The sequence below is a fragment of the Lithobates pipiens genome, unplaced genomic scaffold (genome assembly GCF_037356315.1).
Source record: "Lithobates pipiens isolate NorthernLeopardFrog02 unplaced genomic scaffold, aLitPip1_a1.2 Scaffold_19, whole genome shotgun sequence".
Lineage (NCBI taxonomy): Eukaryota > Metazoa > Chordata > Amphibia > Anura > Ranidae > Lithobates > Lithobates pipiens.
In genome coordinates, this window is record NW_027507764.1 from 184,589,790 (window position 1) to 184,613,148 (window position 23,359).

Genomic DNA, 23,359 nt, shown 5'->3' on the forward strand with positions numbered 1-23,359 from the left:
TGATGGCAGCCATATGCCCAACGACATCAGTTATTCGTTTTTCAGATAACCCCCTAGGAGAAGTGCTCTCCTGAGGGGGTTACCTTGTGGGCGCGCTCCTGAGTCCAGCATTTGCGACCACACATTTGGCCCCGCCCACCGGCACCCGCGTCATTGGATTTGATTGACAGCAGTGGAAGCCAATGACTGTGTTGCTAGCTATCCAATCAAGAGACGCGACCCGGTCATAACCCGCGACCCGGGCTCAGGTAAGTAAAATGGGGGGCGGGGGGGGGGGGGCTAGGGGGCTGGTGACTGCCAGAAGTTAGATGTTTTTTCACCTTACTGCATAGGATGCTGCTGGTTTCACCAGCGACACCAGTCAGAAAGATTAATATGGTTCTAAAGGCTCAAGGTTTTTTACCTTATTGTATTCTTTGCATTAGGGTAAAAAAATCTTCTGTGCTGCAGCTGCCCCCCCCCCCCCCCTCCCTTATTCTTACCTGAGCCTCATCCGATACAGCGAGATGCATGAGAGCAGCGGCTCTCACTGCTGTCTCCCTACTCATTGGGCAAATTGATAGCAGCGGGAGCCATTGGCTTCCACTACTGTCAATCAAATTCTGCAAAGAGGATGCAGGGGTTTCCCTGGGGGCACTCACTGAAGAGGAAGGGTCTGGGGCGTTGGGGGCCCAGAAAACGAGAATTGAGGCAAAACTGAAAAAAAAAACCCACAAAAAAAACGAAGGTTTAATATTACTTTAAGCCCACCAACTTGCACTGCTGGATCACATTGCTTTTGGAACTCATAAGTATTACCGAATTCGGCTCCCTGTGGAAAGTTTGCAGCCTGAGCAGAAATAATGGTGGTCTTGAAGCAGGCATATGCTTAAGCTGGCCCTAGATGGATCTAAATTCTGATCCTGCATAACTGGCTAAATTTCAATCCATATATGGCCAATTCGAGAGTGGTCAATCTAATGATCAACTTCTTGTGAATAGGCTTTCGAGAAAATTTGTGTTCGATCAGTGTTGCAGCCAATAGTCTACAGAGCTGATGAGTTTATTCTGACAGTGGTGGAGCAACCATTGTCAAAATACAAGAACACTAGGTGGGTGGGGGAAACTGTTCAGTTATTTTTGATCAGCCTACAGGCTGATCGAAAAAGCTGAGTCATGTGGTCAGCTTTAGACTAGGACCAAACCGTTAATGATCTGATGTGATGGGTGAAGGTGCCTTTACTACAGGGGTGATCAACTTTTTGAAGCGCAAGGACCAATAAAGTCATTTGGTAACCGGTCGTGAGCCACGATAAAATGAAATGGTTCAGAATTAGATTTTTTTTATTTTGAATAGCATAATGAAGATTTTCCTGCTACAGCCGCTGAATGCCAGCAGGAGCGGGAGGAGGAGAAGCCGGCTTTCAGCCATTGCAGGAGGAAAATGAAGAGGACTGTGTTATGTAAATATGCCGCCCTTCATGTCCATGTATAAAACAGAATGTGACAGGGAAACAGCACAGGCCCGCTGGAGCAATTGAGCGAGGTCACTATTGTGACCCCTGATGCTATACCAGTGGTTGGAGGTGTGTGGTAAAAACACGTCTCAACTATGGGGTTTTAACGCCTCCCTAACCACAAATGTAAATAAGCTCTTGCTCTGCAGTTTATTCCCACCTCACATGCACCACATTGAACCTGCTGCTCTTTGCCATAGACTTCTATTATATCTTGCAGGTGTGGTGCACTTCCTGAAAGCACACCAAACCCGTAGGATGTACTAGAAGTCTATGGCTCACTACAGCTAAACCACAGGAAAGCCTCAAGTGTACTGCGCTAACACCTGCAGATCAATGTGAAAGCAGCCTAGTAACCCTTTTTTTTTAAAAAATGACCATTTCAAAATTATGAAGTTTAATACAAAATTTATGATGTTTAATACAAAATTTATGATGTTTAATAAACTAATCTTTTATCTTTCAGTTTCGGCTGGCATCGCTGGCTGTTTCACAGATTCCTGTCCCAGACGGAGTGATACCAAATGCACTTCACCTGGGACAGGAGTCGGCGCTATTGAGGAAGGATTGGCTTATGTGTCTTCTGCTCCCACCGGCGCTCCATCCACTCCAAAGCTCTGGGGTGGTGGGTCGGCAACCCGCAATCTGGGCTTGCTCACTTGCCAATCCAGAGCAGGAGGTCGCAGGTCACTTGACAGGGCTCAGCGGGCCACTAGTTGAGCACCCCTGCTTTAGTACATGCAACTACAAGAACTTTTAATGGATTGTTTGCACATGATAACTGACGGTAATTTGGATACAATGCTGCTAAACCTGATTCAAATTCTGCTAAGCTGAATTGATGATTGACTTCTATTGGTGGTGAATCTGTTACTATGCTGCTGTATGTGGGTCAAACCAAACTTTTCAATAGCTCGGGCTGGATATAAAGTTATACACTGAGCCATGTGTTTAAGGGAACCCAATGAATGATAGCACCTAATCCTGGTATCAAGATTATAGGTTTAGTGGATTTCCTAATAGCTGCACCTAGAAGTATATATTTATACCGAACGGCAATGGATTTTATTTTACACCGCACAATCTGGATGTAAACACTGTCATTTATGAAGATGTGATTGGAAAGCTCGGGCAGATGATGTGATGAGTATGCCCTGGAGCCTGTGATTCATTAGCGCTGACCCAGTTTACATATATCAATGATCCCGCGGATGTGTCCTTCAATGTGAACTTGCTGCATGAGCATTTATTACATGTATATGGAAAGCTGTCTGGACTAATGCAAATCGCTGGCGGGAGATACTGTATATGTATAAGCACCCTTTGCTGTTTGTAGTATTACCAGTTACAGTAGTAATGTCAGTGTTTTAGCATTGGTGGAGAACATTTAAAGCTGATGTTTAATATATATATTTTTTGTTTGGGATACAGCACCAAACACATTAGGTATGTGTAGTGATATTTCTCCTATTAAGGCAGACAAACAGGAAGCGGCACCTGAGTGTAGTGTTAAAACAAGTGGTTTAATCACAGGAATAAAAACACTCACAAGAGGAAGGTTTAAAATGGGCTCAACTGGTGCAGAGGGGTCCTAATCAAAGTGTTTTTTTTTCTTTACATATATGTCCCATGGTTTACCTGTATACATACACTTTTTTTTAAGTATTTGTGCAGATTAGCAAAAAAAAAAAAATTCAAGTTTGTTGTTTATGGGTATATTTTATATACCTAGTTATACATGACCGTCTTACTCAAGATATGTTTGGTATACCTGGTCTATTCCCCAAGACGTGCCATATATATATATATATATATATATATATATATATATATATATATATATATATATATATATATATATATAAAATATGTGTGTGTGTGTTTTATATGTTTCACATACACACATACACACACACACACACAAAGTATATCACAAAAGTGAGTACACCCCTCACATTTTATATCTTTTAATGTGAGAACATTGAAGAAGTTACACTTTGCTACAATGCAAAGTAGTGAGTGTACAGCTTGTATAACAGTGTGAATTTGCTGTCCCTTCAAAATAACTCAACACACAACCATTAATGGCTAAACCGCTGGCAACAAAAGGGAGTACACCCCTAAGTGAAAATTTCCAAATTGGGCCCAATTAGCCATTTTCACTGCCTGGTGTCATGTGACTCCAGTGACTGTTGGTGCTCAAAATTTGGGGGAGGGGGGGCGCAAACCAACTGAAAAAAAAAAACCCCATCAAAACATCGCCACTGTGCCCATTGAATGCTGTCTGCCCGGCACTTAACCTGTCTCGGTGGGGCAGCGAGCGATGTCCTCGATGTCTTCTTCTCTCATCCTCTCCTATGACTGACCCCAAATACACCTCCAGGACAACCACTCCCTTGCTAAAGAAGCTGAGGGTAAAGGTGATGGACTGGCCAAGCATGTCTCCAGACCTAAACCCTATTGAGCATCCGTGGGGCATCCTCAAACGGAATGTGGAGGAGCCCATGGTCTCTAGCATCCACCAGCTCCGTGATGTCGTCATGGAGGAGTGGAAGAGGAGTCCACACTGATGGCCACACAAAATATTGACACTTTGGGCCTAATTTGGACATTTTCACTTCGTGTGCTCACTTTTGTTGCCAGCGGTTTACACATTACTGGTTGTGTGTTGAGGTATTTTGAGGGGGCAGTAAATTTACACTTTTATACAAGCTGTACACTCACTACTTTACATTGTAGCAAATGTCATTTTTTCAGTGTTGTCAAATGAAAAGAAATAATAAAATATTTACAAAAATGGGAGGGTTCTACTCACTTTTGCGAGATACTGTATATATGTATACCATTGTTTGTGGACTCGCTAACTAACTTTCCTACAGACTAAATAATAAACACTGATTTTGGTTATTTTCACCAAAGAAATGTAGCAGAATACAATTTGGCCTAAACGTATGAAGAAAGATGATTTAAAGATGATTCATTTGCAAATTTTTATGACAGAAAGGATGTTTTTCCAAACTTTTCAGTCTTTTTTTTTCGTTCATATAGCAAAAAATAAAAAAATCCAGTGATGTAATAAAATATTTACAAAAATGTGAGGAGTATAATCACTTTTGTTGCTGTATATAATTCCCTCCCTTTTTTTTTAAATATACTTTTTCTACTTTTATATGCGCTTATTTTTATCAGTCTTTTTACCTCCTTATGCTTTGTATGGCATTTTCCCTTCCCATTAGCTAGGTAATGCCCTAGCAATTGCTGTTGTTTGTGTTTTTTGTCCTTTGATTTTTGCCTCTTGCACTGTTTGCAGTTATAGTGGTCCCACAGCCAACATTCCTGTATAAATAGACTGCACTAGCAGTACATTTCCCGGCCAGTAGAAGGAGCTGAAGCTCCGAGCGGGTAGCCTTTCCATCCCTTTACACTCCAGTGACGTCACATTCACCCTGTGGTTCATGGTGGTTTCTTTGGCTTCCCTGTAACTGCAGAACGCCATCCAGCCTCTTCACAACACCAGAGCCCTCCGTGCACAGCGCAATGTCCATGGAATGGATCAGAGATGAGCCCATGTTATACCTTCCTCTTTTAAGTGTTTTTATTGCTGTGATTAAACCATTTATTTTAATACTACACTCAGGTGGTGCTTCCTGTTTGTCTTGCGTGTATTCCACAGTTAGCTTATCTCTGAGTACAGTTGCCATCATTATTCATACATTAGACTATGGACTTTTTTAGCTGGAAAAACTGTTTCATATCCTATGATGCCCATGTGTTTACTTTTTCACTCATAGAGCTCCGTGGTTCATGATCACACTGTGTTTTGCGCCAGTCTTTTCAAATATTTTTCTGTGTGCCTATGTTTTTCCCATTACCTGCAAGTGACTGCTTCTGCCAAAATCAGTCCCCTCAGTGTGTCTCCTTCACAGCATCCGGATACTTCCCTGCATGTCTGTTTTCCGGCACTGCAAAGTTTAACAGCAGCGGCTGCTACAGGGAAAAGTTACACCACTTGGCCTTTCCCTTCTACTGTATTCCCAAAACTGGTATTACTACACCCCCACAATGCATCATGTTTGTGAACAGATGTGGGGCAGTGCAACAGGATCTCCTTCGCCCATTTACTATGCACTGTTAGAATGTAATAATACAAGTTCTGTGAATGGCAGAAAGGATAGAAAGGGGCAGGTGAGCTGCACAACTTTATTCAGTAACAGCCGCTGCTGTTAACCTTCACGGCGCTGGAACACAGCCACTCAGGGCGGTATCCAGAGGCTAAGAAGGAGACGCACTTTAGAGATGATATTTAGCAGAAGCCACGACCTGTAGGTAATGGGATACACACCAAAACGACATATATGATATTTTAGTGATTGAGTATACATATAATTTAATGTGTTTACAGGTGAAAAACTTGCTTCTCTGAAAGAACCTGATTGGAACAATTTTTGGACACAGTTCTGCTCCTTGCTAGATTCCCCAGAGAAAGTGGTACCACGGGCCAAGCTGAACATGGTCTGCTATCTGTGCACAGTGTCGGCACACAAAGAAGTGGCTACTAGGATGATCAACTCCCAGATAGTAAGTAAATCTTCTACATTTATTGCTGTAGTATTACATCTTGTTGGAGAGTCACAGCTGACAGTTAGGGTTGCAAGTTACATAAATGTCCCTCATAAGTCAAAAAGATACCTCGCTGGACAACTGACTCAGAACAAATTATATAGAAAAGAACAGAGGGCATAGCCTCAGGCCTGCTTGTCTTAAAGTCTAAATTTTACTTTGCCCATTTGGCTCAATGTAACAGGTTCCCTTTGCAGTCCACTTCCTCTGCTTAATACTTAGCCCAGATAAGCTATAGATATAACCTGTTTCTGTCCCCTGAATTGTAACAGGTTTACTTTAATGCCCTATTGTTGGTATCCTAAACCCAGTTACTCGTTTTTCCACGATTAATTTTTATCTGTGAGCGTAAGCAAGTTAAACAAGGCAAGCAAAAACAAGAATAGCTATTAGTCTCCACATCTACTAAACATTTATTAAGCAAAACAAACACTGCTGTCTGGCAGCACTAGGGTCATCGGTTCAAATCCCAACCTGCCTGGAGTTTGCACATTCTCCCTATGCCTACGTGGGTTTCCTCCGGGTACTCCAGTTTCCTGCCAAACTTCAACGACATGCTGGTAGGTTAATTGGCTCCTATCTAAATTGGCCCTAGTATGTACTGTATATGTATGAATCTAAGTTAGGGACCTTATATTGTAAGCGCTTTGAGGGCAGGAACTGATGTGAATGTACAATATATATGTACAGAGCTACGTAAATTGTTGACGCTATAGAAGTATCTGAAATCAAATAAATAAATCTACAGTACATTATGGTTAAGTAGGATAAGTAGATGTTAATTAGTCATCTGGGATTTGCAATAGGAATTTAGAAAGAAAAGCATCTTAAAACATTCTGGAATGGTGTTAGCTTCTGTGAGCTGTTCAGTCTACTTCAGATCTGGTGTAATAGTTGTAGAAGTTTAATTTAGGACTTTACACATTCTGAATCCATATTTTGGCATTGATGCCAGTATATGAGCACTTGTTCAGCTGGGGATTGCAAAGTTTAATCATGTCTGCAAGGTATGTCAGACTTCTGTTTTTTTTTATTTTGGACATGTGCTGCCCTCTTCTTGTTTATGGTTTATGGCTAGTATTAAAAAAATAAAATATATATATTCATGAGGCCCCAAGCTTTGCTATATTTCATAAACACTGATTCTAACATAATTTGCACTTGTTGTAAGTATTGTAGATTTATACACGGCTGTTATCTATGGTTTGCTAGAGAACTATGACATTAGAGAGTGAAAGAAAGAAAGAAAGAGCTTGCCAATCTCTATGTACTGTTCGTTTGTGAGTCCAAAGCTGACCATAAACGATTCAATCTGATTATACTATCTCCTTTAGATCTACCAACAACTATGTAATGTATGGTCCTGTGTGTGTGGATAGAAATGGATTGGATTGTATTGGTTTGTCCACCTATTACATAGTTTTGAGAAATGTAAATGAATTGTACAGCAATTATACAATTGGATTGTAGTACATATGGCTACCTTGAGGAGTACATAGTTTAGTTACATAGTTAGTAGTTACATAGTTAGTAAGGTTGAATAAAGACACCAGTCCATCCAGTTCAACCTGAGTGTCTACAATTGTCCCTATCCCTATACATTGCACACTCACATCGGTCCCTACCCTCAAGGAGCCCACAATCCAAGGTCCCCATTCATATACTAGAGCCAATTTTGGACAGAAGCCAATTAACCTACCAGCATGTCTTTGGAGTGTGGGAGGAAACCGGAGTACCCAGAGGAAACCCACGCAGACACAGGGAGAACATGCAAACTCCAGGCAGGTAGTGTCGTGGTTGGGATTCGAACCAACAACCCTTTTTACTGCTAGATGAGTGCTTACCACTACACCACACCAGATGAGAGTGCTAACCACTACACCACTGTGCCGCCCCGCATAGTTGGTGTTCTGTCAAAGACCACCTCACAGGAGCTTGAGGTTCACTTGAGGTTGAGGTTGAGCTTGAGGTTCACTGCTGGCTAACCCCAGGCCACTCTGCAGATACAGACTAGGAGGAAGGTTGCTGCTGGGTGGTGGGGAACTGGAACAAGAGAGAGGCATAAGGGACAGGACAGCTGAAGGCAGGAGGGAGGTGGAAGGTTATGAGTGCCAATATGGCACAGTGGAGGCTCAGACAGTGGATGCAATGGAGAATGCAGCTGAATGGATGGAAAAGCTGAGACTATCATTATAGCCGAAGTGCAGCAGAGGATGCAACAGCAACAGAAACTAGGGTGCAGCAGAGGCTTTGTTTGCAGGAACACCAGTGGATGGACCAACCAAGACTTTGGCTGGGGGTCCAGCAGTAGATGGGATGTGGGTGCAGAGAATACTAGACTTGAGGTGCCACAGAGGCCAAGGCAGTGCAGCAATGCCTAGGCTGTGTGAATATATCCTTGGATGCAAGCTTAGGCTATATTCCAACAACTACATGCTGCTTGAGTTTTAATAGAAGAAGCAGAACATACAACAGTGACCTGGAAATGGCAGTGGGAGGTATAGGAGACACCGGCACTGGAATGTGGGGAAGTGAATGAGTCTTGCAATAGGAGAGCAATAGCAAGGTTTGCTTTAATACTCAATGAGTATAATATTTTTTAATCCGATGTGATCCTCAGTAGAACCAGTGGGACCCATGGTGTATTTGTACTGTTCTACTGCTATTGTTTGGCTGCTTGTTTTTTTAGTTTGACATGCCTATTATGCACAAATTGCATCTTCTTTTTTTTTTTTTATGCCATGAAAACTGGATGTTTTTTTCCTTTACCTTTTAAAGTGTACAAAATTTTTCCAGAAATGTCATTTTCCGCCCAACTTGAGCTATTTTTTTTAATAGCAGTGATTCAGGAAAAGTAAATACTTCTGTTAAAGGTTAACTCCACCTTTTGCACCGTGTTTCATGTTACACCTGTATTTAGTTATTTTTTTAACCAAAGTTACACTTACATTAAAAAGGACCTTTACCTACGTAATATTTTGCATTAATGTAAATTATATGAAAATATATGCCGCACTGTTACTTTCGCTGTTCTTGGAGAAGCTCTGATTATTAACAAGTTCACAGTTTGATAGCTGTTAAGTAGACTACCATGTTAAATAATACATTAATGTTTTATGTACCCGTCATCACTAGAGCTGCTATTGCAACCGTATTTTATTTCCAGTAGAACACGCACACTGTATGTCATAGTCGACCCATAGAACTTCCAGTCTGAGTGTGAAGTTTCATTGGGTGGTTTCTGACAACAGTAAATTTTTCATTCAGAATCAGAGCTTATGTATTATCAAAGTAGACACAATAGCGTATCTCCAGGATTGGCAAGGTTATGATAACACCCCAATTCTCAGCCAGCACTGAATTTTTATGATCAGGAGGGATTCTATTTTTTTGACACAGTATAATGAACACGTTGTCAATAATATAAGGTATAATATGCCTAAAGGGGTTGTAAAGGTTCATGTTTTTTCACCTTAATGCATCCTATGTAAAAGAAGAAGGTATAAACATAACTGACATTGAAATACCCCTAATAAAAATAAAAAAAAAGAAAATGGGGAGATAGCCAGATCGTTAATAAACATCAAACAATTAGACTAATATATTGTTCAAACAATTAGACTAATATATTGTTTAAACAAGATATTGAAAGGATTAGTATATAAAGTAGTATCACCATTGTTATTAATTACTAATCAACTGAATAGTGTTTTTAAAGTTGTTAAAAAAATAAAAATAAAGGACATATAAGAAAGAAAAATGTGGGCAAGACGAGGACAGTCCAGGTTTTTCTTCCATGAATCTCTAATATTTGTAGAAAATAATGTAACCAACGTCGCCACATATTTTCAAAAATAGTTAGGCAGTTATGTAAAATACAAGTCAATGTTTCATTGATCATAACCCAGTTCAGCTTCTGTATAACATAATCAAATGTTATTCCAGATAGATTCCAGCAAAGCACAATGGTTATTCTAGTGGCTAGGATTATATAAGAAATTAAGCGTTTGGTGTGTTTAAGTTAACTCATTTCACATTTTTGAAAGAGCAGTTTCAGGGAATTTAAGATTTAGTTTGGTAATTTCATGTATAAAGTCAAATATTTTGATCCAAAATGTATGTATTTTGGGACATTGATACCAAATGTGTAACATAGAACCTTCTTGACCACAATTTCTAAAACATTTAGAAGAGACTTGTCTATTTATTTTAGCTATTCTCAATGGAACCATGAACCATCGCAATGGAGTTTTATAATTAGATTCCACTAAAGACGTATTGATCAGTATTTTAGAGAGATTATTGATCGTTTTATACCATTCTGATAGTTCCCAAAAAAATTGAAGATCTTTTTTCCCATTATTCTATTATTGGGGAGTCCCAAAGTGAACTAGTACAGTGGGAAGGTGTGTTGAGTTAGCTATTCAAAATAAATAGTACCGCATCAAACCAGCGAGTGCAAATTGTGTTACCATCTGTGTTACCACAGCACAATAGTGTGAATGGGCTCTTGCAAAATTTGAAAGTGAAAATAAATAAATCTAAGATGTAGAAACATCTGTACAGTGCCCCAGCCAATCAGCAGCGAGGTATTCATAGCAGCAAGAATGCAGCTGATGGGTATGTTAATTTAGATTGTACAACACTATAGGCTAAAATGGGTTCACTTTCTTTCTGTAACTGATGCAATGGATTGGAACTGACTAATGCCTATGGGGTTGCAAAGTGTACTGTATGTGCTAAACTATATGGGATGTCAGATCATATAAAATTATAATCCTTTTTAAAAAGATAGATTTCCTTTAGGTTGCATGTTTAATAGAATTTTCTTTAAAGTGGAACTTCACTCTTCCAAGCAACATTGATTATTTTTAACAATCAATAATTAAAAATAGATAGAAAAGTATATCATATTTACTTCTCTTTAATTTTTTTTATTTTTTTTACATTTCTTCAGTTACTTCCTGATTGCTTGCCTAGGTAAATGATGGCATACATCCCAGGCATCTTCAGGAGGGGAGGAGGGGTTTTCTCAGCTAAGCATACTCTCCTGCATGCATACTTGAGCTTAGGGCAGATGGATTCCAGAAAGTAAAATTAAAAGTAAAATTTAACATGAATCTTTTTCCCTTACCAAAGATGGCCACAGCCAGAAATGCAAGGGGCTGGTTCTTCTTAAAATTGAAGCAGGGAGACATGAATTTATGGGGGAGTTTGCTTTGAATATTAAAACTGAATTAAACAGTGTTTTTGGTTTGTGATGCTCAGATGCAGTGAAGTCACTTTAAAGTGGTTGTAAACCCTCCCCCACAACTTTGTCCCATGTAAATCAGCATAAAAAACCCTAATGAACACTGCTTGTAGATATCTTCTTACTTGCTTAGTATTGTTGTAATCCTTTTTGTTCTTTAGAATGATGTCACTGAGCATGCCCAGATCTCCCCTGATTTACTGCACACTCTCTGTGTGCTTATCTATCTGTCATCAGGACTTCCTACGGCACACCACTGAAATCCCAGGAGACTTCATAATCACTCAGAGCTTCCTCCTACACCCCCATGTGACCATGTGACATCACATGCAGTGTAAATCTGGCCATTACTGCAGTCTTATCAGCTGAAGCTGATAAGACTGACATAGGCAAACATTAGACAATTGACACAAGTAAATACTATGAAATAAACAAGTCAGATATGAACAGGGAATCAGGGTTGCCATAGAAACGGATTGAGAAGGAGGCTTGGATAACAGTACATGAAGTGCTCAATGTAAGGGCAGACATACACTCCACTGTGAACTCAGAAAACAATATTTAAGATGGTGCTGCCTAACCCCTGGAAACAAGTATTTTAACATTTTTCTTTAAACAGTAAGTAATATGAGATTTGGGCTGGATTACAGGGGCTATAGTTTGATAATTTACTTATTATAATGGACTTAATGAAAAGAAGCATCAGAGTGGGAGAATTTACTTCTCTTTAAGCATTTCACTGCTACAATTCACATGTTTGGACATCTTCAAAAGAGCAGTACAGCCAGCATATTTTCAGAACCAACTGTTATTAGCACATGCATTTGATTTGGTTTGGCCTCCTGCAATTCGCTGCTGCAGTGCTCGCATTGGGAGAGGAAAAAATAGCACTGGGCATCAGCTGATTGAGGTATTATTTAGCACTGGGAGACAATCAGTTGTGCTACAGCACTCAGATACTAACAAGGAACCTGCTGACAGAAGACGGGAGCACACTGATAGAGAGAGGAGCCCATCATATATGATCTAGTTGCGGTAAAGAAAAATCGGATCTTCAGACTTCTGTGCAGAGTGGCACAGCTGTGTAAATCTAAGGACTGGGTGGACAGAAATACAAAGTCTCTCTGCCCATGGCAGGCAAATTGATTATTTGTGTGGCTGTTTGCCTGGAGTTAATTTGTATTTGAATTTTATGTCAACTGCCCCATGTGTATATGAGACATTAGATTATGAACTTCTTCAGCGACGAATATGAAAAGTACTGTTTATTTGATATAGTACTGCATAATATGTTGACGTTCTATAAATACTGGGAATTAATAAATTTCTTTATCAAATTTATGTCTGGAAAATCCTACTTTATTTATATTACTAATCCCTGGCTTTATCACATATAATGATATTGGTGCAGTCATTTGCAATAAATGATGCAAATAAAATGATACATAACTAGAAGCACTGTGCCACAAGATGTGGTATGACACTCTTCAACAGGCATTCAACTAATGTGTGAATGGGAATTAGAAAAAAATATTCAGTGCTACAGGATTCTGTGGCACTTATTAAATCTAAATCCCATGAAACCTCAATATATTAGATTTAATTGTGTGCCTGTAATTTAAAAGGATGTAATATATATTGTTTATGTGTTTTTATTTCAGTTTCCATCTCTTATGCAGCAGTTGCGGGGAGCACCGAACTGGGATATGTAAGTATTACCTTGTATTTTTATGTGACTTAAATTTTGCATTATGCATTTGTAAAGGATATTCTGTTTCCCATAAGCACAGTGACAGAACATGTCAGCCAGTTCCAGGGAAATACTTGGATGAATGTAGGCCTAGCTAGATTAGGAAGACAGGAGGGTGAAAACCAAGCCATTGTTTGGTATGTAAAGCCCCATACACACTATCAGATTTTCTGCTGATTTTTGTCTTCAGATTTACCAAAACCATGTAGTGCAAGGGCCTGCCTGATTGCATACAAATTGAAACTCCTAAGGTTTGACCTCATATTATACGGTTTTGGAAAATTTGAAGGAAAAAAATCAGCAGAATATCTGATGGCGTGTACGGGGCTACTTGTTAAAGTGAACCTGTGTGCTGATCACGCACACCAAGTATTTACATACATATAACAAGCAGTAAAAGCACTTTGGCAACCCGAGCTCCAGAAGGTTTTACTACCTTTGTGAACAGGGCATTTTTTTGCTCTTCAGCACTGTGCTACTCTAACCAGCAATTGCGTGGTCATACAACACTGCAATGAAAAAAGGAAATCATTTATATCATTTTTTATTTATTTTTTAACTCTTTTAATTGTGAAAGATACAAAGACAGCAGGACAATAAAGCAACACTCAGCATGAGGCTTGTTTCACACTGATGCGACATATGATCTTATTTATGAGACCCCTAAGTCGGATGATTTGTGAAATTCAGTGTTTCCCTATGAGAGCCATCTTAACTGATACTACACAAGTCTGCCCAACTTTAGAAAAGATGGACAGACGTTGATACAACTTCTGTGCCACAGAGTGTAAAAAGTCACATCAAAGTGGCACTGAAAGTTGTGCGACTTTGGAGTCGGGCTAATGTGCACTGAGCCTGAGTAGGGTAGAGTACAATCGATACAGTACAAAGTGGATTACAAGTGCATGTCTTTAAACAAGAACAGAAAAACAAATAAACCGCTCTGGAGATCGGTCTGTAACATTTCCTGGAATAGTTATCAACATACTACAAATACTCGGATCTACAGTCATAATTTGAAGCGGTGTCACTCTGGCAAATGGCCAGCGTTTTTTTTCTCTGTGACCACTCATAAATCTAACACAAACATGCTGGACTTTTCAGGGTCAGTCAGGAGCTCTGTACAGATCCGTAGTAGTTGTAGAATTTGTCTTCTCCTTATTACAGCGGTCAGCTACATCTTTGGATCAGGTTTCTCTAAACTGTGGCCCGAGGGCCAGATGCGGTCCTTTGCTTGCCTTTATCTGGCCCTTGGGGCACTTTTTCTTCTACTAATACAAGAAACTTGCTTCCACTGACATCAACAATAGGGCACTACTTCTCCCACTGACACCAACAATGGGGCATTGTTCCTCTCACTGACACCAACAATGGGGCACTATTCCACCCACTGATGCTGATTGGGCACTATTCCACCCAATGACACCAATGATGGAGCACTATTCCTCCTACTGACACCAATGATGGGGCACTATTCCTCCCACTGATACCAATGATGGGACACTATTCCTCCCACTGACACCAATGATGGGGCGCTATTCCTCCCACTGACACCAATGATGGGGCGCTATTCCTCCCACTGACACCAATGATGGGGCGCTATTCCTCCCACTGACACCAATGATAAGGCACTATTTCTCCTACTGACGCCAGCAATAAGGCACTATTCCTCCCCCTAATGCCAAAGATGCATTGTTTAATCCCACTGACATCAGGGTTAATTTTAAAATTTGGAAACTTCAATCTGTCATTGTACCTCATCAAATCATGGCTAGTTGGTCCAGTCCCTTTAAAGAGCTCTCTCCACTACTGAGATTGATTTCTTGCTTATAGTACGTGTGGACAAGTAACTGTTTATTCATTTCAAATGTGCCACTTTGTAAAAAGCTTCCTGGTTTTGCTATTGCATGGTTCTCCTGGGCACCTTGGTTAAGCTATCCGTCACAGTGGGAGCACGGGCACCACCTCCCGCCCCGCATCCATGCACCCGACCCCTTTCAGGACACATGGATTCCTATGGCGGGGGGCGGGAGGGGGTGATATTTTTTGAAACACCTGATTAGAGCCAGAGGCTCTAATAGGCTTCAAAGTAGGGTGGGCTTGGGCGCAGAGAGTGCGCCCTGATCCCACCCAATTGTGTGACCATAGCAAATTATTTTCACACTAACCTCCCTCCTTGCCAATCAGGAGGCAGGACGTCAGACCTGCTTCCTGATTGGCCAAAGTGCCAGGTCACCCTATTGGATGCCTGGCACTTAGTAAAAGGAGCAAGAAGACTCGCGCTCGAGCCTCCACTCTGAGAGGCTCTCCAGCTGACAGTGCTGCTGTGGGGGGTGCCGGAGCCATGATTTGCATGGTTGCAGGGGTGGTGCCGGAGCCGCAATCTGCATGCGAGGGTATGGTGTCAGAGCTGCAAACCCCGTGAGTGGGGGGAGGGGGGTCGGTGGGCACATTGGCTGCATATGATGGGCACACGTGGCTGCATATGATGGGCACACGTGGCTGTGTTTGATGGGCACACGTGGCTGAAATTGATGGGCACACTGAGGCTGAAATTGATGGGGGGTTCAGTATTTTTCAGTTTGTTTGTGCCCCCCAAAAATTTTGAGCACCAGCTGCCACTGCTATCTTACTGCAGAAATATTGTATATGAAGCTTTTTGTTCCCCATGGTCTTCAAAGGATGTCTCTTCAGATTTAATCTAGGTTCTATTTCTCTAGGAAGCTACTAGCAGCATAAGCCCCCATCTTTCTCCGCAGAAAACACATAAGGAATAGGCTGCTAATTCTTTCCCTTTATGACTGTTAAGAAACATTCCCTTTGTTTCTCCACTTCCCCATTGAAACCCTCCCCAGCCTGGTTCCCTATTTGTTCTGGCACTCACACTCTACCAAGTCCACAGATACTGGCATTCCTTGGCATTACAGTGGTTGTAAACCTCTGACATGAAATATGAACAAAACATATCCATCTATAATGTCTGATTGTCTCAATGTACAGCACTAAGTGTAATATCTGTCTGCTGCCTTGTTCCTCTGCTATCTGCATCAGTCATTTCGACAACTTTTCTCAGACGCCAAGAAAAAAAAGGTGACGGGAGGAAGCTCCAGCACACAGCCTGTGATTGACAGGCCCAGATTTGTTCCTGTATGCTGTGTGAAAGGGGGTGTGTCCCTTCCCTCCCATCAGCTTTCAATGCTGTCCTCACTGAGCACTACAGAGTGTAACTTCAAGTGAAGTGACTGGCCTCAGGTGTTACACAGAGATGAAAAAAATCCTCCTACATAAGTTTTACTTGCTTATCTACAGTCTTCTCTTTTCTACATTCATTCAAAGTCCTGAATTTATAAAGCTGTCTGAGAGTGCAGAAAATAGAGGCGGAAATCTGAAGTTACAGTATACAGAGCTAAGTGAGGACAGCTCTGAGAGCTGATTGGAGGCAAGAGACACACCTCCTTCACACAGCTCACAGGAACAGAGCTGATGTTGTCAATCAGCTGGTGCTCCCTCTCCTGTCACCTTTTTACTTCTGATGTCAGGAAAAATTGGCAAAAGTGTATCATGCTGATAGCAGAGGAACAAAGCAACAGACAGAAATTACACTTAGTGCACCTAATAGAGACAAGTACACACTATAGAGGGATATGCATTGTTCTTCATGCTTGAGGTTTACAACCACTTTCAGTCCCCCGCCCACTGCTTTCTGAAAGCTCAGACGAGATGTACAAATTATGCACTTTGCACAAATGTAGTAAACTGAATATTGCAGATAAACAGGTACAGACTATTAGAAATTGTTTCCTCTCTGTGTATCACTTGAGGCCAGTCTCTTCAGTGGGTTTATGTAAGGGCTTACAACCACTTAAAGGTTTGCCCCACTTTCCAGAATGGGGGAACATTTGTTAATTTTTGTGGGCTCTGGACAACTTGCATCTCTGATACTTGGCAGCTATATCACCAATTCCCACCATTGTCTGTATCTGATTCAGGCTGTGAGAGTTTATCTTAAAGAGGAACTACAGTCTGCTCACATAATTTGTAATAAAAACATCTCTGCCATTCTGAAACTTCCCTCCAACCACTTTGCGTATTATTTTATATATACTGTGATTCTGTACTTGCCAAAATTTGCTGCAGAAATCTCTTTTCACCTAGTCTGGCTGCAGCCATTTTAACTTTGGGCAGCTGAAGCTGCTGTCTGTTCACTTCCTGGATTTACAGAGGCACATCTCCAACTTTGCAGCTCTCATTAGCCCTCTTAGGAATCATCCCGCCTCCCTTCAAGGCAAACTCACAAGAGTGAGTGTGAAAGCTGCGCATGATGTCATAAGCCTAGGCTTTTTACCAAACAAAAATCAGAAAGTGGGCTGTATAAGAGATTTACTGGCAAAAAAATAAATAAAAATGTTTTACTATACAAAGTTAAAACAAGGGCAGACGATTTAATAGATGGAAAGATGAAAAAAATGACTTAAGGTCTGCTTTAATGCACAATTTTTATTTTTTTAATTCACCACAACAAGACACACATTCACAGGGGGGGAATGACAACTCATGGGGCCCCCGGGCAATAGGAGGTTATGGGGCCACACAGTATACACAGACAGACACACAGTATACAATCACACAGTATACACAAACACACACACACACAGTATACAATCACACAGTATACACAGACATGTTTCTATTGGCTGAGAAGGTACTGGAGAGGTGGGGCAGCTATAATCTTGGGATTTTTAGACCAAAAGGATGTCGGTAAGAGACATTTCAGAGACAGATGTAAAAAAAAAACACAGATTTTTACATACTGTCCCTGGTTTTACTGAGACTGGCAACCCTGATGGGGCCCCCTAGTGGCCCGGGGGCCCTCGGGCAGTGCCCGAGTGGCCAAATGGTCAGTCCGTCCCTGCACATTCATTATAGTGCACCGCAGTGTTGATGCATTACCCACTACTGTAACACTACATTGGAGTGCCATTCCAAACTACATTTCTATCTCACAACCAGGTGGTCTTAATATCATGCAAGTGAAATCAGGAGGGCAGAGATAATCGGGCAAGCATTGTTTTTTTTACCTACTTTAGCCCTTGTTGGCATTGAATGCAGCTTTGAAATTGTGTGACTTCATCTAAAATTGCATGATTTCAAAGCTACATGTCAGTGTGACTTGGAAGACATTTGTGCGGCTTCATGCACAGATGTCTATGCAAGTCGCACCTGAAATCGCCCAAAGTAGTGCAGGAACGACTTTTTCAAATGGATATGGCACCGCAAAGTCGGTTTCCCCCCCCCCCCCCCGATTTGAACAGTGCTATTGCCGACAATAGTGTGCAACTTGTCCCTCCCCGGAGTGAACGGGGGCTTAGTGGGTAATATTTTAGGTTCTGCTGCATGATTCTTCTTCTTGGTGTAAGTAAGCAAAACCCTTTGCTTTCCCTTCATTCAGATTTTATACATCAATTGAAATTATGTTGAATGAACCTGCAAACGTTAACTGAGTTTTTTTATTTCGTAAAATACTGCCTATTTAAATTTATATTTTGATTACTCCAGATAATCAAAAGCAATAAAAGCCAGCATTCAAGAGATGAAAGGATGTAGTAAAATATGTTTTTTTTTCCTGATGGGCCAAGGATATTGTCTCCAATTAGTTGCACTGTGATTGATATTACTGCATACATTTTAATGCACACTTAATAAATCTTGAAGGAACTGTGTAGCCTAGTTCTATCGTAAGTAATTGATGCTAGTAGTAAGCTGTTTTAGCTTAGCTGAAATATTACTGAATTCATTTTATTATGCAGCTGTAACATGTTTGTCAATATTATTTTTTGAAAAATTGTGCTATATTTATCTATTTAATTTCCATATAAAGTACATAACAAGCTAGGCGTTTTTTCTAGATGTTACGCTTTATGGACAGAGAATGCCCAGTACATCCATTGTACATGTTAAATATCCTCTGTAATAGCTATTCTTAATTTATGTCCAAATCAGATAACATTATATAAATTGTATTTGCATCCTAATGGCTACTTGTAATTAATTGCATCAAGTTACAGCAAATATATTGAAGAATCTTGTGTCATACTACCCTCTAGTGGACTATATCAGAAGTGGCTACTAATGAACAGAATTTATGTCGGGTGTGGTAGGATGAAAAATGGAAATTGATTCTTTGTTCATAGTACAGCAAAAAACGTTCTGCATTACCTAGAATACAGTTATAACATTTATAAAAACTCTTATTTTTGTTTTTATCTTATTAACCTAGTGACATATTTTGGTACCATTTACAGATGCAGATGCTACATAAAATGCTCTGCCTAAAAAAAAAAAAAAGATTGAATGGGGTATTTTTCTCAGCTCTGCAGAGCTTTTTGTCAAATCCTGTGGTTCACTTCACTTTATTTCTTTTCTTACATCAAGGGACACAGAGCCATAGTAATTACTATGTGGGTTATATCGGACCGACAGGTGCTGGACACTGGCACACCCCCAAGACGTGTACTTCCCCCATATAACCCCTCCCAATACTGGGAGTCATCAGTTTTTTCGCCAGTGTCTAAGGTGTTGGGCATGAGTAAAGATGTGCTGTGCTGAGCTCCACCGGCAGTAATCCTTGATGAGAGCCAGCCATGCTGACCAAATCCATTCTGATGTCTTTATAAAGGGCTAAATGAATGGTACCCGGGCCTTGTGATCCGAATAAACAAGGTTTTACTTGCGAAATGCTGCTCTTTGAGAGCTGGGCCCTGGGACCCAGTACTTTTTGGTAGTAAGGCCATAAAGTTTTACTGGCAGGGTGCTGTCGCAGGTCCAGGATTGTGGGTTAACCTGAGAGTTTCCCAGTTCCTGAAGGTTTCCTTTAAGGTCTTGGAGCCTACCGTGAAGGGTGAAGATTGGGTATTTTTTGGTGGTCTCAAAATTTGAACAAAGTATTTGTCCCATGGCAGACTGATAGCCCATTCACTTGTATTGCTTCTCCTAGTGGTACCCTCTTTTGGAAGAGTGTTTGGAAGCTAGGGGGAAAGCCGGGAAGTGAACTCGCATGCCTATATGTTTATCTTACTTTGTTCTGTTGTGGACCTGAACGTTGCATTAAAGTAGAACTATAGGCAAAACTTTTTTTTTTTTCATTTTGGATAGAGCAAGGGAGGGCTATAACCCCTGTCAGATTTTTCTGTGACCCATTGCAGAGATTTACATTCACTTCCTGTCCCATAGCCAAACAGGAAGTGAGAGGAAATCCCTGCAAATTAAGGGAATTCCTTGGGGACCCCCATGTCACCAGAACTACAAGTGTCCCTATTGGAAGATTTCCCCTCGATTACTTTTCTGGGGACAACCCAAATTTTGAGATTTTCTTTTACTTTCACGTTTAATGCTAATGGTAAACAGTAGTGATGCACCGAGTAAAAGTACCGATACTTTTTTTTTTTTTTTTTTTTTTAAGTACTCGCCGATACCAATTACCGATGCCTACTGCAACGGTTTTGTTTTCAATTCAGCTGTCAGCAATGGTACAAAGCATTGAAAAGTTATTTACAAACAAATATATTTTTTTTGAATTTTGTGCTTGTTAAATGTGTAAATATATGTTAATATATATGTGTAAAAATATTCACTAACAAAGCAAACAAAAAAAAAGTTTTAACCCCTGTAAGGTTTTTTTTATTTTGCCATCTTCTTCCCATTTGGGAGATATACCTTCACTTCCTGTCCCATAGCCAAACGGGAAGTGAGAGGTAATCCCTCACTTGTGGACCCCCCCCCCCCCCCATCACCAGAACAAGTGTCCCCATCGGAAGATTTCCCCTCTATTACTTTTACTTTTCTAGGGACAACCTAAAATGTAGGATTTTCTTTTACTTTCACTTTCAATGATAATGGGAAACATGACAAATAGGGGGAATCACCCTAACGGGGGCGCACAGGCAGCAAAAAAAAGCCTAATAGGTGTTCTAATCCCTCTCCACTCAAAACTAAAAAAAAAAAGTTTTCCTTTAGTTGTACTTTAATAAAAACTGTAATTTATTACTTTTAAAGTGATTTCACACTGCTGGTGCATCAACACATTTTGTAGTGCCATTGTTGACACAGAAAATGTGCTAATATATACAAAAAAAATGGTATTTCTTTGCAGTCATGGGTTGTAGCAAAAAAAAATAGCTTGGCTCCCTCATCAACACAGGCCGTGTTGAATCGGGAATCCCTACTGCCTGGCCATTGTTATCTCCCGGTAGGGGGCGGGCAGAGGAGAATCCAGCAGGCTGGTTGTACTCAAGTTGATAGATTGATCAACTTGGTACATTCAGCGTGCCCATTAATGATTCAAATCTCGGCCGGTTCCTGCTGAAATGTCTGGGATTCGAACCGTGTATGGCCGGCCTAACTTTACTGATGATTAGAAAAAAAAAAAAAAACAGTCCCCTCTGTGTGATCAATATACATTGCAGGGATTTTAATAAACTTTGTTGAAGATTCCTATTTTTCGTTGCTTTGAAATTTGCTCTATGTTTGTCTGACCATGTGCTTTGGATACTCATTGTGAATCTAGTTCATTATAATCAACTGTTGCACTTCTTGGGTTGTAATGAGGAAAGCTGCAAGGTCTGCATCCCTTTAGACATATTTAATCCTTTGGGAGTAGCTCATCAAAAAAAAAAAAATAATCTTGTTGCAGGAGGTGCCAAACATTTGATTAGTATCCTAGTGCAGACTTCTGGAAAAATTAGTGAGCCAATTACACAAGCAGAAAATTACATTTTTAAAGTTCTTTTCACCTACAATGTACAGAATGCATCCAGGATACCATATTGGGCAGCACAATGGCTAAGTGGTTTACACCTCCACCAAGCAGCACTAGGGTCAACTGTTTAAATCCCAATCACGCCTCTGCCTGCACAGAGTTTGCCTTTTCTCCCAATGCCTGCTTGGGTTTCCTTCGAGTACTCCGGTTTCCTCTCACAGTACAAAAACGTGCTGGTAGGTTAATTGGCTCCTGTCTGTATTGGTCCTAGTATGTGTATGTATGTAAGCTCCTTGAGGGCAGGGACTAATGTGAATGTACAATATACTGTATTTATCGGCCAATCCCCCCCCCGAAAATCAGGGGGAAATGATGTGTGCGTAATGTACGCCGATTCCTGCTGTCTCTGAGGGGAAGAGGAGGGGTGAGCGCTGCCAGATTACACACAGCTGCGATCTCCTGTGTACCCAGTGCTCAGTCACACACACAGTCCCGCCTCCTGGCTTGGCATCGGACCACTGTTCTGTCACTGTTCTATCATAGGAGCCAGACCAGGAGGCAGGACTGTGTGAGACTCAACGCCGGGTACACAGGAGATCGTGGATCTGTGTAATCTGGCACTGGTGAGGCTGCAGGTGAGCACTGTGCAGGCTGCATTAATTGGCAATGGTGAGGCTGCAGATGGGCACTGTGCAGGCTGCATTAATTGGCAACCATGAGGCTGCAGATGAGCACTGTGCAGGCTGCATTGATTGGCAATGGTGAGGCTGCAGATGGGCACTGATCAGGCTACATTGATGGGCAAAGGGGAGGCTGCAGATGGGCTCTGATCAGGCTGCATTGATGGACTGTGACCCTTATTTTGCTTCAGAGTTCTTTATTTAAAATGCTTACCTTTTTTTTCCTGAAAGAGGGATTCCACCAAAAAAAAAAATATTAAAAGCCAGCAGCTATAAATACTACAGCTGCTGACTTTCAATAAATGGACACTCACCTGTCCCAGGTTCCAGCGATGCCGGCAGCCGAGGCCGATCGATCGCTCGGCTCTCGGCTGCTGCAGTCACCATTCTAGGTGAGGGAATCAGGAAGTGAAGCGAATCGGCTTCACTTCCCGGTTCCCTACTGCGCATGCGCGAGCCGCGCCGCCCAATAGGAAATCTCCGCGCTGTCACTGGGACCCGTGTGTGTCCCAGCAGACAGCGCGGCAGGGCAGGAAATGGCGTAGACTCCCACGGGAGTCTATGCCCGGAAGTGGGTGAAAATACCTGTCTTTGACAGGTATCTCCACCCCCCTCCCCCCTGAAAGGTGTCAATTGTGACACCGGAGGGGGGGAGGGATCCGATCAGCGGAGGTTCCCCTTTAGGGTAGAATCCCGCTTGAATCTTCTCTCTTAAAATGAAGGTGCATGTTATACGCTGATAAATACGGGTATATGTGTAAAGCGCTGCACAAATTGACAGCACTATAAAAGTACCTGCAATCATTT

General features: G+C 41.2%; 1 protein-coding gene across 2 annotated transcripts in view; it reads left to right on the forward strand.

The window, feature by feature from the left end:
* The window catches only part of ULK4 (unc-51 like kinase 4), a 951,013-nt gene that overhangs the window by 119,078 nt on the left and 808,576 nt on the right, over positions 1-23,359 (forward strand). For both annotated transcript variants that reach the window (XM_077491567.1, XM_077491568.1), the window contains exons 15-16: positions 5,899-6,074; positions 13,029-13,075. In XM_077491567.1, the coding sequence (XP_077347693.1) occupies positions 5,899-6,074; positions 13,029-13,075 (223 nt within the window). The remainder of the gene's footprint in view (positions 1-5,898; positions 6,075-13,028; positions 13,076-23,359) is intronic.